The 13,666-nt window shown below is 37.1% G+C and overlaps 1 protein-coding gene across 1 annotated transcript in view; it reads right to left on the bottom strand.

Moving 5' to 3' along the window:
• LOC127437838 (oxysterol-binding protein-related protein 5-like) overlaps window positions 1–13,666 on the bottom strand; it is a 71,525-nt gene that overhangs the window by 20,945 nt on the left and 36,914 nt on the right. Inside the window, exons 3-8 of the mRNA XM_051693053.1 lie at window positions 10,639–10,712; window positions 8,239–8,319; window positions 7,717–7,818; window positions 7,433–7,636; window positions 7,230–7,314; window positions 5,003–5,165 (exon numbers count right to left, since the gene is read on the bottom strand). Of these exons, the coding sequence (XP_051549013.1) occupies window positions 5,003–5,165; window positions 7,230–7,314; window positions 7,433–7,636; window positions 7,717–7,818; window positions 8,239–8,319; window positions 10,639–10,712 (709 nt within the window). The remainder of the gene's footprint in view (window positions 1–5,002; window positions 5,166–7,229; window positions 7,315–7,432; window positions 7,637–7,716; window positions 7,819–8,238; window positions 8,320–10,638; window positions 10,713–13,666) is intronic.

The following is a 13,666-nucleotide window of genomic DNA, read 5'->3' as shown; positions in this document are numbered from 1 at the left end:
CCCCCTAAAATGTTCATAAATTCATCAATAAACTCCCTGTTGAATTTGGGGAGCCGGTACACCACCGCACACACTACAGGGTTCAGCAGATCCAATAAAAATACTTGCAATTCAAAGCTTGAATAAAGCTATGTCTTTACGAAAGTAAAGCTAATTTTACTTCTAAAAATGGATGCCAGTCCACCACCCCATCCAGTTGCCCAAGGCGAGTTAAAAAATGCATTCTCTGGAGGTACAAGTTCTGAAAATGGGCTTATTTCTCCAACATTTAGTCAAGTCTCTGTAACAAGTAAAAAAATCTAGGTCACGAGAGGTAATAAAATAATTTAAAATGAAAGTCTTATAAACCATCGATCTCGCATTTATCAGGGCCAACTTGATCGGTGGCTGATCATAATCCAGCGAAGAGTCATTGTCCTGCTGCGATTCATGATGCAGAGGGTAAAGGTTTTGTGGATTAACTCCCCCTTGTAAAGAATGAGGTCACTGGCGAATGTAGACATCGCTGGAAGAGTCCGGAACAATGGGTCGAATCCACCGAAGCGGTGCTTCCAATGAGCGCCGGGATGTGAAGCGGTCACACTCCCACCCACGTGGAGAAAAACCTGACTGGCATAGCGTTCCCGAGAGTAAAACCGGGGATGCCTTCAGCTTCACTTATATTCCTCCCCACTTTCCTCATCGTCTGCGGCGTTTGTTTAGAGGAATGGCACAGGGCAGACGGCGCACACACTTCGGTAGGTTCGACACCAGCGAGGGAGAACAGGAATGTAATCCTTTCAGTTCTGATTTCAGTAGATCTTCATAAGAGCTTTGGATGTTAAAGAGTGTTTGGCGGTTATATACCAGCACAGAGGTAGTATTTTGTATTAACAGGGACAATAACAACATTAGGACAAACATAAAAAACAGGTTGGGCAGCAGAACAGCAAGCCACATACACCGGTGCAATCAACAGATTGATAAGCAGCATAAAAGTAATCCATACAGTGGTTAAATCAGTCTTCAGAAGCAATATAATAGGTGTGGGTGAGAAACAGATTGATATTTAAGTCATTTTTTACTATAAATCTCCACTTTCAAACAGCCCTCATCAGCCCTCTTCTCTCCAAAGACTCATTCTTCTTTTGTTTTTGGGGATTTGCATTATTCGTGCATATCGCCACCTACTGGGCAGGGAGGAGAATATATAGAAAAAAGGACTTCAATATTGATCTGTTTCTCACCCACACTTATCATATCATTTCTGAAGACATGAATTTAACCAATGGAGTCTTATGGATTACTTTTATGCTGCCTTTATAGGCTATTTTGAGCTTCAAATTTCTGGCCACCATTTATTTGCATTGTGAGGACCAACAGAGCTGAGATATTCTTCTAAAAATGAGAAGATATTCATACACATCAGTGATGGCAAGAGGGTGAGTAAATGATGAGAGAATTTTCATTTTTGGATGATCTGTCCCTTTAATTATTTGTTCAGTATGTTTCCTGGAAAATAAGACAAAATACTGACTTAGAAACTTCTGTTCATTTCTGTATACGTTCTTTTATTTATAATATACTTCTTTTCTTGCCTCAAAGAGATTTGTTTTTACATTCAAATTAAAACCCTGCTAAGATCAGTCGCCAAAGCAACTAAACGCATGGTTTACACATGTTCCTGAGTAATTTAAATGACATGGCCATCACCATGGTCACAATGGGTCATTATTTGTCATAATTTCCTGCTATGTCTGTAAATAGTCACATACTTGACGCTTTAGGTGATGAATTTCTAAAGAGAAATATGAAGCATCTGATGACATAAGGGCAGTCTCACATTGATAACCATTAGCAATAATCGTAAAATAAAATCAGCTCTTTGTGTGCTTGACCACATGAAACAGCAGGTTCAGACGTTTATATCCTGAATTTTCCTCTTCATACCACAAACAGAGGTCACTGCACATCATGCTAGCCTCAGCAACATGTCCTGTGACACCGACTGTCGATTAAAATACCCAAGCAAAATGTATCCTTACCTTGCCAGGAAATTATACTCCTGAAACTCCAATGATTGGCAAACAGAAAATAGCAAAACAATGAAACAAGATGTTTATTTTCAGTCGAAACACAGCCTGTGCTCTTCCCTTACGGTTTCAGATTGGATTGTTATTTTTCTACAGAAAAGCTCTGAGGTAAACTGTTTTCCAAAGCTGTTTTTCCTGTTCAGCAGCCTTTCAAACGCTGCATGCGCATTTACGAGCGTGTTTGTGTGCTCATGATGGTGTTGGGTTCATGTTCTCAGCTCTTCCTGCTCCTCTGCCTGTCACGATAACCATTAGGGCAGAGCTGATTGGCTGGGAGCTTCAAAGTGGCTGAATTATTAAACGTCATTTATGGAGGGGTGGAAAAGGGGAGAGGCTTCAGCAAGAAATGATTCCCAACTGAGGGATGTCACTGGCAAATAATGTCTACCATCTCTCTCAAATACATAAACATGTCATCTTATATTCTTTGAATCTGATTTGATTCCATCATGTAGAAGGTAAACTAATTAATTATTAATGTATGATGATTAATCAAAATAGCATGGCCTGTGTTTGGAATATAGATTTTGAGTAATAATTTTAACAACTATTTTTCATTTACTGAATGGAATATCTAAACTATTAAGTACATATAAAATTCAGTTTTTAAGGGTGTACCAGTCGTGCCAGTTTATGACCTTCAGACTATGACTGAATATCATTGAGATTTAAAGGTGGACTCTTTTGTCTTGGGCCAACAACCAAACAACCAGGGTCAGAAATCGGGGGGGGGGTCTCGTGGCAAAAATGCCCATGAAATTCAAAATCTGGGGACAAAAACTGCCCCAGTTTCTGTTTTTATTTTTCATTTTTTTATATAATATATTTTTAATATACTGTATATTCTTCATCTAATTATTCACATTTATTTGTGTACTTATTTACTTATGTAAATTAATGTATTAAATTTAAGTATTTAAATATATATGAATGACAGTATATTTCTCTGCATTTTGAAAAAGAAAATATGATCATAAATGTAAAAATTGCACCTGAAAATTAAATCCAGGGGGCAATTATTGCCCCTTTATGGAAAAGTTCATTTCTGACATTGCAAGCAACCACCCAGAACAACCTAGCAACCACATAACAATATGCTAAAAACTACTCAGAACACTTTATCAACTGCCTAGTAACACCCTAACAACCATTTAACCATTCACTACCCTTGCATAAGTTTAACTCACATTGTTTTCAGAAAATGTAAATATCTAGATTGTTTGCATGGCAAAAAATATAAACATAAACCCATTTATCATGATGTCAGCTCATCAAAACCTGCTGAGGACGTTGTTACAGATATGCAATCTAAATGGATTTTACCATCACAGATGTGCATATGAGCTAAAAACTTTGTCCTTGGTTGCTAAAGGAGGCCTGCAGATGTCCTTTTTGGATGTAAATGTCACAGTGGATGAGAGAATCTGCTAAATGACAAGAAACCCAATAACCAAGCATACATAAAAGGTTAAAATGCTGTCTATGTAGAGAAGCTTTAAAGCATTTAATACAGACTGTGAGGGTTGTTGATTAAAGTCTGGGCATTGGATTAAAGTGTCCGTTTTAGAGCTTTAAAGGTTGCGGTTTTTTTAAGAACAGTAAAATATCCTAACCCCAACACTAACCCTGACTCCAACTAACCCTAACCCTTTTTGCAGGCCCCTTACTACAGGGGTCTTTGTTCATTTTTTGAAGGTGGCAGACTACAACGTGGATTGGAAATATATTATAGCCATGCTGTGTTGTGGGCTGGTTGAAAATGTTAAAGACTACAGGGAGGGAGCGTTAAGGCCTATTGAAACCAAGTCCAAAATTTCAGCACAAAGTATCTGAAAAGTCTAAAACATCAGGGTTCCCTCCCTATTTCTATCAATGAACTTCCAAGACTCTTCCTTTCCAGGCTTTTCTGATTACCAGAAATATAATTTTTACAATCATTTAATTCAGACCGCTAGGCTAATGAATCATTTAGACTGATTCATGAACCATTTAAATTCATAGTTTAAAATTAATTGAAAAGATTAATCTCAAAAGACCAATTTTCTTACAAATCGAACAGTGCTATCTTGTGAGGAAGTTTTACTCTACAAAAGCTCAACACTGGAGCAATATAAAGGTAATTAAATATTTTAGAGGAGAGCAAATTTAGAAAAAATTATATTCATTATAGAAATTTCTTATAAGATTTTATGACTTTTCCAGTCCTGAAAAACACTATTTCATAATGGATGGACTAAACACATTTACACATTAAAGAGATGAAGAAGTTTTTACTATGCTGACTATTATTCACTTTTAAGCACAGCAACTTACAATCAAAGTTGCGTCACTTAATTAATATGAGAATTGCTTCTCCGATTAAAACTACCAGAATTAAAAAAATTTATGTTAGTAGTCGACCCCACTAATCGACAAGTCAGTTGTTGGACGACTAGTCGATTAGTCGACCACCGTGACACATCCCTACTCTAAACCCGTATGAATTTGTTCAGTGGAACACAAAAGGAAAAATGAAATCAAATGAAAGTGCCAAAAAAAAAGTGCAAGAGTCGTATCGACTACTTTCACTTTGGTTTCATGGTGGGGTTTTTTCTGTCCTTTTTGGAGCTTGACAGCCTGGAGTCACTATTAGCTTTCATTGCAAAAAAACGTACACCCTTTTCACATTTTTCCTTTTGTGTTCCACTGAAGAGGGTTTGAAGCGACATTAGTGTTATACCCAATATTACAACTTTGTTGTCATGACAACCAAACTCAGTAATCCCAGAGTTGGATATAGTTTTACACAGATAAGGTTAGTAAATGATTTTACCACACTTAAATCATATTAACCTGCATAATGTTTAAGTCTTGTGGCTATACTTTTGAAAAACGATTTCAGCATTTATGAACATAGATCAGAGAGGTGTATATTATAAGTAAATACTCACTGTAACAAGTCCTGATCAATGAGAGAGGCAGACTGCAGCAGCTGCAGTATATGTGAGGACTCTGAAGAGCTGCTCAGATCTCCGTCCCTGCAGCTCTTTGCCGTCATCTTGGACAGACTGGAGCAGCTGAGGGCCAGTTCCAGAGCGTCCATCCAACAGCGGCCTGCAGCAGCCGGAGAGAAATTTATGGTACTAAACATGACTGTAGAATACATGCATTTGTGTGTCTATGCAAAATCTAAATGTAAACATCTTTTGACTGAGAAACACTGTCAAAAAACTATTTCTGCATGCATGAAATGTGATGTGCTTAGATAAGAAGACAAATCCTACTATCAGGGTTGCAACGGTATGAGATTTTCACGGTACGATAACCGTCTCAGAAAATATCACAGTTTCACAGTATCACGGTATACGGTATTACACAATTATTATTATCAGTTACAATGACCCTTAAAGCAGTAAAAACAAAAGGTTTTTTTTTTTTTTTTGGTTGAGCAAACACTTTATTATAATTGAAACTTGAAACCATTTTTTTTTTTTATTGAAGTATGTGTAAAAAAGTCTCCCTTTTTAAAACAAATAAAATAAATAGAATAAACAGAAAGCTAACAGAATTATAATAATAAACGAATTATAAACATGTTATAAAAAATAGCATTTAACTATAACATGTTATATAACTAAAGCATGTTAGTTTACATGTTAAATTAACTACTAAATGAAAAATAACATCAGCTGTGTGAGCTTTTAAAGTAATGTCCTATGATTATTAATAATTAACATATACTGTAGGTGCGCAACAGCACAACCAGACTGCTCCTGTCTGTACCTTTAACTCAGTGGTTCTCAACTGGTTTTGCTTCAGGACAGATTTTACATTGGAAATCAAGTGGTGACCCACCATAGTAAAAACATAACCTATATTAAATGTATCCTGGGTCGCATTTCCTTTTACGTTGCATAGTTTTGTTCATGGTTTTCAAGTACAAGGACATGCATCAAGAGACATTATTTTTGTTGTTGACGTCAACAACAAAAGCGACAGGAAGTTTTCTCTCCCCCTTTTAAAAATTGAAGATCATATTTACTTACAGGAGCCCATTATTATCCCATTTGTTTCCTAATTTCAAACATAATTTAAACAGAACATACATATTACACAGGAGGAAAGGCTCCTCATTACCATGGTTAGTTGTGTAGCTAGTCTTAAATAATAGTAATAATAACAAATTATAATATTTATAAAAAAACAAGTACTAGCTGAAACACATCTTGAAACTTTAACTACAACTGCCACTGTTGATATAAAATGAGTTCTAACAGATTCTACCTTTAGATTATTTCATATGAAAGTATACAATTTTGTCAAAATATAACAGTTACTTTTACTCATGTAAAATCGTGAAACAATTTTGTAAAGGTGATGATGTATAATGAAAAAAAAATTTGAGCATAACACAGTGTTGCTCTTTTCCTCCTCAGTGCTGTTTGGCATGTCAGGGCTGCCTACTGTTTGAGAGGTTCGACTTGACTTCCTCCGTAACACTTTAAAACTAGAAAAGTCTCACTAGAATTGAAACTGGTCATATCAGTTTTGAGGTCTGCGCTCCGCAATATCAAAGGAAGCCCGGTTGTTGCATGCGCGTGTCAGAGAGCAGAGCAGATCATGATCACGAGCTGGTTCCGTTACACTCGTGCGAAAGTGCAGATGAGAAGCATTTAGCTGATTGCGAGATTATCATTAAATCTGCCTCCGCAGTCCTAAATAAGCTATCACTTGGGCGGCCGCCGAAATATCTTCAATGGGAGAACCATGGCATTGTTCTTTCCCTGCTGTCCGCGACCCAGTCCGAATAGACCTGCGACGTACCAGTTGAGAAACACTGCTTTAACACACACACACACTCACGTATGTCAGACCCCCTTGCCTCGCTTCTCTTTGACTTTTTCTCCGCTGCATGTGTGTGGCACAAGTTGACGAGTCTGACAGGCAGTCAAGGAGGAAAGGAGATGCGCACGCGCAGGTGAGATTCTCCATACGGTTGCATTTTTTTCTCAATACCGTAGATAAGCAAATGTACATGGTATGATAACCGGCAATTTTCATACCATGGTATACCGTGAAACCGGTATACCGCTGCAACCCTACCTACTATGTGACTAAAGTTACTCCTAAATGCTTAGAAAACAACAGACAGACAAACGGATGAGCATACTTGCTCACCATCAGATTCAGATGCAGCTCTAAAGATCAGGTAATTGCTAGGCAAAGGTTGTGTGATGGAGCCCACTGTTTCTCCTTTAGGACCCTGGGAATATATAAGCAAAAGTTCCAATCAATCCAAACCAAGGTTTTATTAACTCAACATATAACTTAATTAGTGCAATCCAAGAGGACGAAGTGTTTATGATACACTGAAATCTAACCTTCATGGCCCATATGGACTTGTCCAGCGGATGGAAGACTTTGAAGCAGAATCCATCTTTCTTCGAGGGTCTTTCGATGAGTTTGCAGGCATTGAGAAGGATCGTTCCCACCCAGTGCTCTGAACCGGGGGTCTTATAAATCACGAGAATGCCAGGTCTCAGGACACACCACAATTTTGTCCAACTCTTCAGTGACCCTCGAATCTAAGACAAAAAATTCCCAGAATCTTGTGATCATGGTTACAATGAAAACCAATGAGGTTTACCAATGGTGTTAATGGTACCTTTAGCCAGTTGGACATTAGAACCACACTTGGATCCTTAAGGGCACTGAAGAGCTCTTTGGCAACCCTCTTCTTTTCCTGTCGATAATTCATTTTCTGAACCTGGGATATAATGTCAAGCATTATTGCTTTTACATGCCCTATTAAACCATCAGCAAGGCGGAATTTAGTGGGGCCTGAAATTTTGAATAAATATAAAATCTGAAATATTTATTTTCCATTTAACAATTTTGACATAAATTTGATGTCTCAGACTTTTGGATCCCACTGTAGATCAGCAGCAAGACTTGCAAAATGTCAAAATAAAAGCCTTGCTAACCACCAGAGGGCACCAAACACAATATCAAAGAGCCACAAAACAACAACAACAAAAAATCTTTCCTCTTCTACTGTAAGTGTCCATATATGCACATTCTGTGCAATCCACCTGCCAGCTTGACATTGGTGTCCACAACCATGAATAAGCATCTGTTTTGAGAAACTGGGTCATGAACTCTGCCTGTAGTGGGAAGTCCATCATACCTTAAGCGATTCTTTTCTTGCCAGCTTCTCCGTGGGCGAGGAAGACTCTTTCTCGACACCAATAAACATCCTGGATTCCGACTGAGGGAGAAAAATGAAAATTATGATAGAAGTTTGCTTTTAAAAAACATATAGCTCATCTTTGGCTAACCATTTTTGTCAACATGGCCTTATTTGCTTTTTAAATTCACGTTCCTGATCACACTGAGAATGATTCAATGGTGCATTTTATTTCTAAGAAAAAAATGTATGTCTTTGTAATCTTTCGGCAAAATATAATATCCTGCACTGCCTCTGAACTTTCCTTTTCGTATAACATCACCAAGCCCTCTTATTTTTCAACCCTCTCCTCCAACCACTTTTTCACGATCCAATCAATTCCCAATGGATACATTTCCGCTCTGCACTTTTTCTCAGATATCCTGTTTTATTCTGAAATGCGTTGCATTATGGAAGTAAAATGGGTTGCAAATGCCGTTTCATGTTGACTTTTAAAGTCCCAGCTTAATACTCATATTATACTGCATATAAAGCTATGTCCAAATACACCTCTTTCACACTAACTGCAAAAGACACCAGGCTAAATGTAGCAGGTCTGTTTGGTCAGCTGTGGGTGTCAGTTGAAGATCAGACCAGAGAATGGAGAAGACAGACCTCCTCTCAGGCCCAAATTAGCCTCCAAACCAGAAAATAAAAATAAAAAACTCTACCAGAAAAAAACTATACCAATGCTAAACCTTTTTTGTTGACTTACATGGACAGCATTCATAAATATTGCATTAGATCCTGGGATATTATATTTTTATGTAACATATCTGCGAATTAATTACAGGCTCATATACTCACACAAAACACATGATATGAGCAGAAGGGATGTGCTAAATGACATATTTTCAAAATTGACTACACTGAATTTTTTTTTTTTTTTTGTGGTGAGGTAAATATAGAAAAAATATAACGTACTTTCAACATTGAATAAGTTAAAGCGTGATTTCAAGTAAATTCTATATTTGTTTTTAATTCAAACGTGTAAAAATGAATGATTTATCTTATAAGTAAATATTGTTTATGACTATTTGTTATTTTTACAATGCACCATCATGTATTAATCCTAAAGTAGAAAACCTTGTCATCATTTTTTGTAGCTAATTTAAGTAAATTTCACTGGTAAATAAAATAATAAATCTGTTGTTTCCAGCATGCACCAGGCTTTAAAACACTGTCTGCAAGTTAATTTACACAATTTTTATTGTTGATTTTGCTGTTACATTTGGTAACTTCTTATTTTGTGAAGTCTGAAGTTAATTTTCTACTCAAAATTATCTGTTAACCGTTACCATCATCGTGTTTTGTGCACCAAGTGTTGAGGTCTGTGTGCGCAACTCCATATTGTGATCCCACTGCCATTAATGCAAGGTGATGTTTTCTCATAGACTACATAGCAGGCATGGAGCTTTCCAGTAGAAAGCTTCCATATGTCATGTTCAAAATGTGGAATGTTCTAGCTAAATGTTCATTTACATTTTACTTAGCTTATTTAAATACCACGTACATCAAATTTTTACATTTGTTTAAGTTAAATTTACTCTCTCACTTCAATCAATAGTGTGTCATGAAATTAAGTAGATTTTACTTAATTTTATACCATTAAAATGTACTTGGAAAAACTGAAAAACTGTCAAGAAGTTTAATTACTGAAGTTTAATTCAGTTTAAAAACAGAAAAACTTGCAAAATAAAAATTAAGTAAACCTTTCTCTTAATTTTTTTCCATGTAGTTGATGGGTTGCTGAAACGACTAGTCATCTAATCTTTCTTGATATATTAGGTTGATTTCACGTTGCAATGCAGATGCTAAGGTGTTCTGAGTGGTTGGTAGCACATTGCTAAGCACAGTTACGTTGTAACTACCAACGATGCCTGTTTGTCTGTGTCCATAGTCCAATAGTTAAAAAGCTTTTTAAGAGTTTGAGGTTATGTAGTTTTATATGGGTGAATGAATGACAGGCTTTTATTGTACATTAGTTTATTAAAAACACGTAAAATGGGCAGCTGCATTTTAAAAGGGCCTGAGACATGAGATCTGATTTACTAAAAGCTTTCAGAGCACTGAAAACTGTTTTGGTAGCAAAACGGATAAAAGAGACTGTGATTGGATGAGCCGTGACATGCATTAGTTGCAGGTCATTTCGCTTCCTCTACATCTGCAAAGGTCTTTTTAATCTTTGCTTTAGCAGCTTAGTATTCAGAAAAAAAAAAACCCAGTAAAAGGGTAAGAAGGCTGAAATAACAGATGTGTTATAAAAATGTGCTTCACCAAGCAAGTACAGGGTATTTTCCTTTCCATCTACATTATTATGCATCATATTCCATGCAGGCAGTCAACAAGCAGTTTACGCACCACACTGCTGGGCGACCGGGCCGGGCTGACCTCGTCTCTCAGTAAGGGCAAACCGTTTCGCTCTGTTTCATTACCTGTAGAACACACACACGAAAACGCACGCGTACACACACCCATACGAGAACACAAACAACTAATTAATATCAAGGGGAATGAATGATGATCATCTGAACTACGAAAGGAAAACACTTAAATATAATTTTTGCTGATTGTGAATATATATACTGTATATACAGTATATATATATATATATATATAAGTTTACATACACTTAGATTGAAGTCATTAAAAGTAATTTTTTAACCACTCCACAGATTTCATATTAGCAAATTATAGTTTTTGGAAGTCGTTTAGGACATCTACTTTTTTCCAACAATTTTTTACAGACAGATTGTTTCGCTTTTAATTGACTATATCACAATTCCAGTGGGTCAGAAGTTTATATACACTAAGTTAACTGTGCCTTTAAGCAGCTTGGAAAATTCCAGAAAATGATGTCAAGCCTTTAGACAATTAGCTTCTGGTAGGAGATGTACTAAATTGGAGGTGTACCTGTGGATGTATTTTAAGGCCTACCTTCAAACTCAGTGCCTCTTTGCTTGACATCATGGGAAAATCAAAAGAAATCATCCAAGACCTCAGAAAAAAAATTATGGACCTCCACAAGTCTGGTTCATCCTTGGGAGCAATTTCCAAACGCCTGAAGGTACCACGTTCATCTGTACAAACAATAGTATGCAAGTATCAACACCATGGGACCACGCAGCCATCATACCGCTCAGGAAGGAGACGTATTCTGTCTCCTACAGATGAACATAGTTTGGTGCAAAGAGTGCAAATCAATCCCAGAACAACATCAAAAGACTTTGTGAAGATGCTGGAGGAAACAGGAAGACAAGTATCTATATCCACAGTAAACCGAGTCCTATATCGACATAACCTGCTCAGCAAGGAAGAAGCCACTGCTCCAAAACCACCATAAAAAAGCCAGATTAAAGTTTGCAAGTGCACATGGGGACAAAGATCTTACTTTTTGGAGAAATGTCCTCTGGTCTGATGAAACAAAAATTTAACTGTTTGGCCATAATGACCATCATTATGTTAGAAGGAAAAAGAGTGGGGCTTGCATGCTGAAGAACACCATCCCAACCAGTGGCAGCATCATGTTGTGGGGGTGCTTTGCTGCAGGAGGGACTGGTGAACCTCACAAAATAGATGACATCATGAGGAAGGAAAATTATGTGGATATATTGAAACAACATCTCAAGACATCAGCCAGGAAGTTAAAGCTCGATCGCAAATGGGTCTTCCAAATGGACAATGACCCTAAGCAAACCTCCAAAGTTGTGGCAAAATTGCTTAAGGACAACAAAGTCAAGGAGGTAGAGTGGCCATCACAAAGCCCTGACCTCAATCTGATAGAACATTTGTGGGCAGAACTGAAAAAGCATTTGCGAGCAAGAAGGCCTACAAACCTGACTCAGTTACACCAGTTCTGTCTGGAGGAATGGGCCAAAATTCAGAAGCTTATGGAAGGCTACCCAAAATGTCTGACCCAAGTTAAACAATTTAAAGGCAATGCTACCAAATACTAACAAAGCGTATGTAAACTTCTGACCCACTGGGAATGTGATGAAAGAAATAAAAGCTGAAATAAATCATTCTCTCTATTATTATTCTGATATTTCACATTCTTAAAATAAAGTAGTGATCCTAACTGACCTAAGACAGGGAATGTTGTCTATGATTAAATGTCATGAATTGTGAAAAAGTTTAAATGTATTTGGCTAAGGTGTATGTAAACTTCTGACTTCAACTGTATATACTGTATGTATATATATATATATATATATATATATATATATATATATATATATATATATATATTTAAGCAATATCACACAAACAAGAGTTCGATATGGCCCTACATTAGCACTGCTGTGATTACCTACGGCACTCGGCCTGTGGCCGAATCACAGCAGTGCTGATTTAGGGCCATATAGCACGATTATGAGCGTGATATTGCTTATATACAACAGTTCAATGAACAAAAATTAGGAAAAACTGAGTACAGTCACAAAAAACACATTTGTGCATGGAACTACTTTCTTACGCGATGGATCAGAATCTGCCGTTGCCGGTTCAAACCAAATGAGGCTTCCAAGCCTCTCAAAAACATCACTTCAAAACTACTAGTATCACAGCTTGGGCTGTTTCTAACATGTTATTGGAGAAACAATGATGTGTGCGTGTAGTTAGTGTGTGTAGTTGAGTTTGCGTAATCAGTCTGTTGTGTCTCTCAGCTGTGATGAGCCTTAATGCTGAAGTTGTTAGTTTAAATCCATTTAAAGCTATTTCCTAGCGAGCGATCACAGAGTGCTGTTGAATATAAACACTAAGTGATGCTGACTCTTCACGTCACCAACTGGCTCCTATTACATACAAAAATGGTCTTTTGCCTCCACCTGCTGGCTAAAATATGTGATGAGACAGATGGCTCTTAACACATCTGCACTGCTCTTACACTTTAGTTTAGAACAGCACGAACACAAGCTGAGTGATACATACACACAGTGAAGCGTCCGAGTGCTGATGGTGTGAGACCATCAGCACTCATGGAACGTCTCTCGTCCAATCAGATTCGAGGACCGGAACTAACGGTTGTATACAACCGTTAGTTCCGGTCCTCGAATCTATATATAGTATATATACACAGTATATATATATTGTATATATTCACCATCTGCAAAAAAATTATTTACTGTAGTGTTTTCCTTTATATATTTATACATATTTCAGCAGCATATCAGAAATTATCAATATTTAATCAGATCAGTTAAAGACAATATGAATTCAAAACTGACCTTATTTACTTTCTAAACAAAATTGCAGTGCTTGCCTATGTGCTGTGGGTGGTTGCCAGGATGTTGCTATGCGGCTGCTAAGGTGCACTGAGTGGTTTTTAGCGCATTGTTATTAAGTTGCTATGGTGTTCTAGGTGGTTGCTAGGGCATTACTTAAGTGTCCT

Source organism: Myxocyprinus asiaticus, chromosome 48 (assembly GCF_019703515.2).
Source record: "Myxocyprinus asiaticus isolate MX2 ecotype Aquarium Trade chromosome 48, UBuf_Myxa_2, whole genome shotgun sequence".
NCBI classification, from domain to species: domain Eukaryota; kingdom Metazoa; phylum Chordata; class Actinopteri; order Cypriniformes; family Catostomidae; genus Myxocyprinus; species Myxocyprinus asiaticus.
Note: the sequence above shows the minus strand (reverse complement) of the source record. Positions and strands in the feature narration are given on the sequence as shown.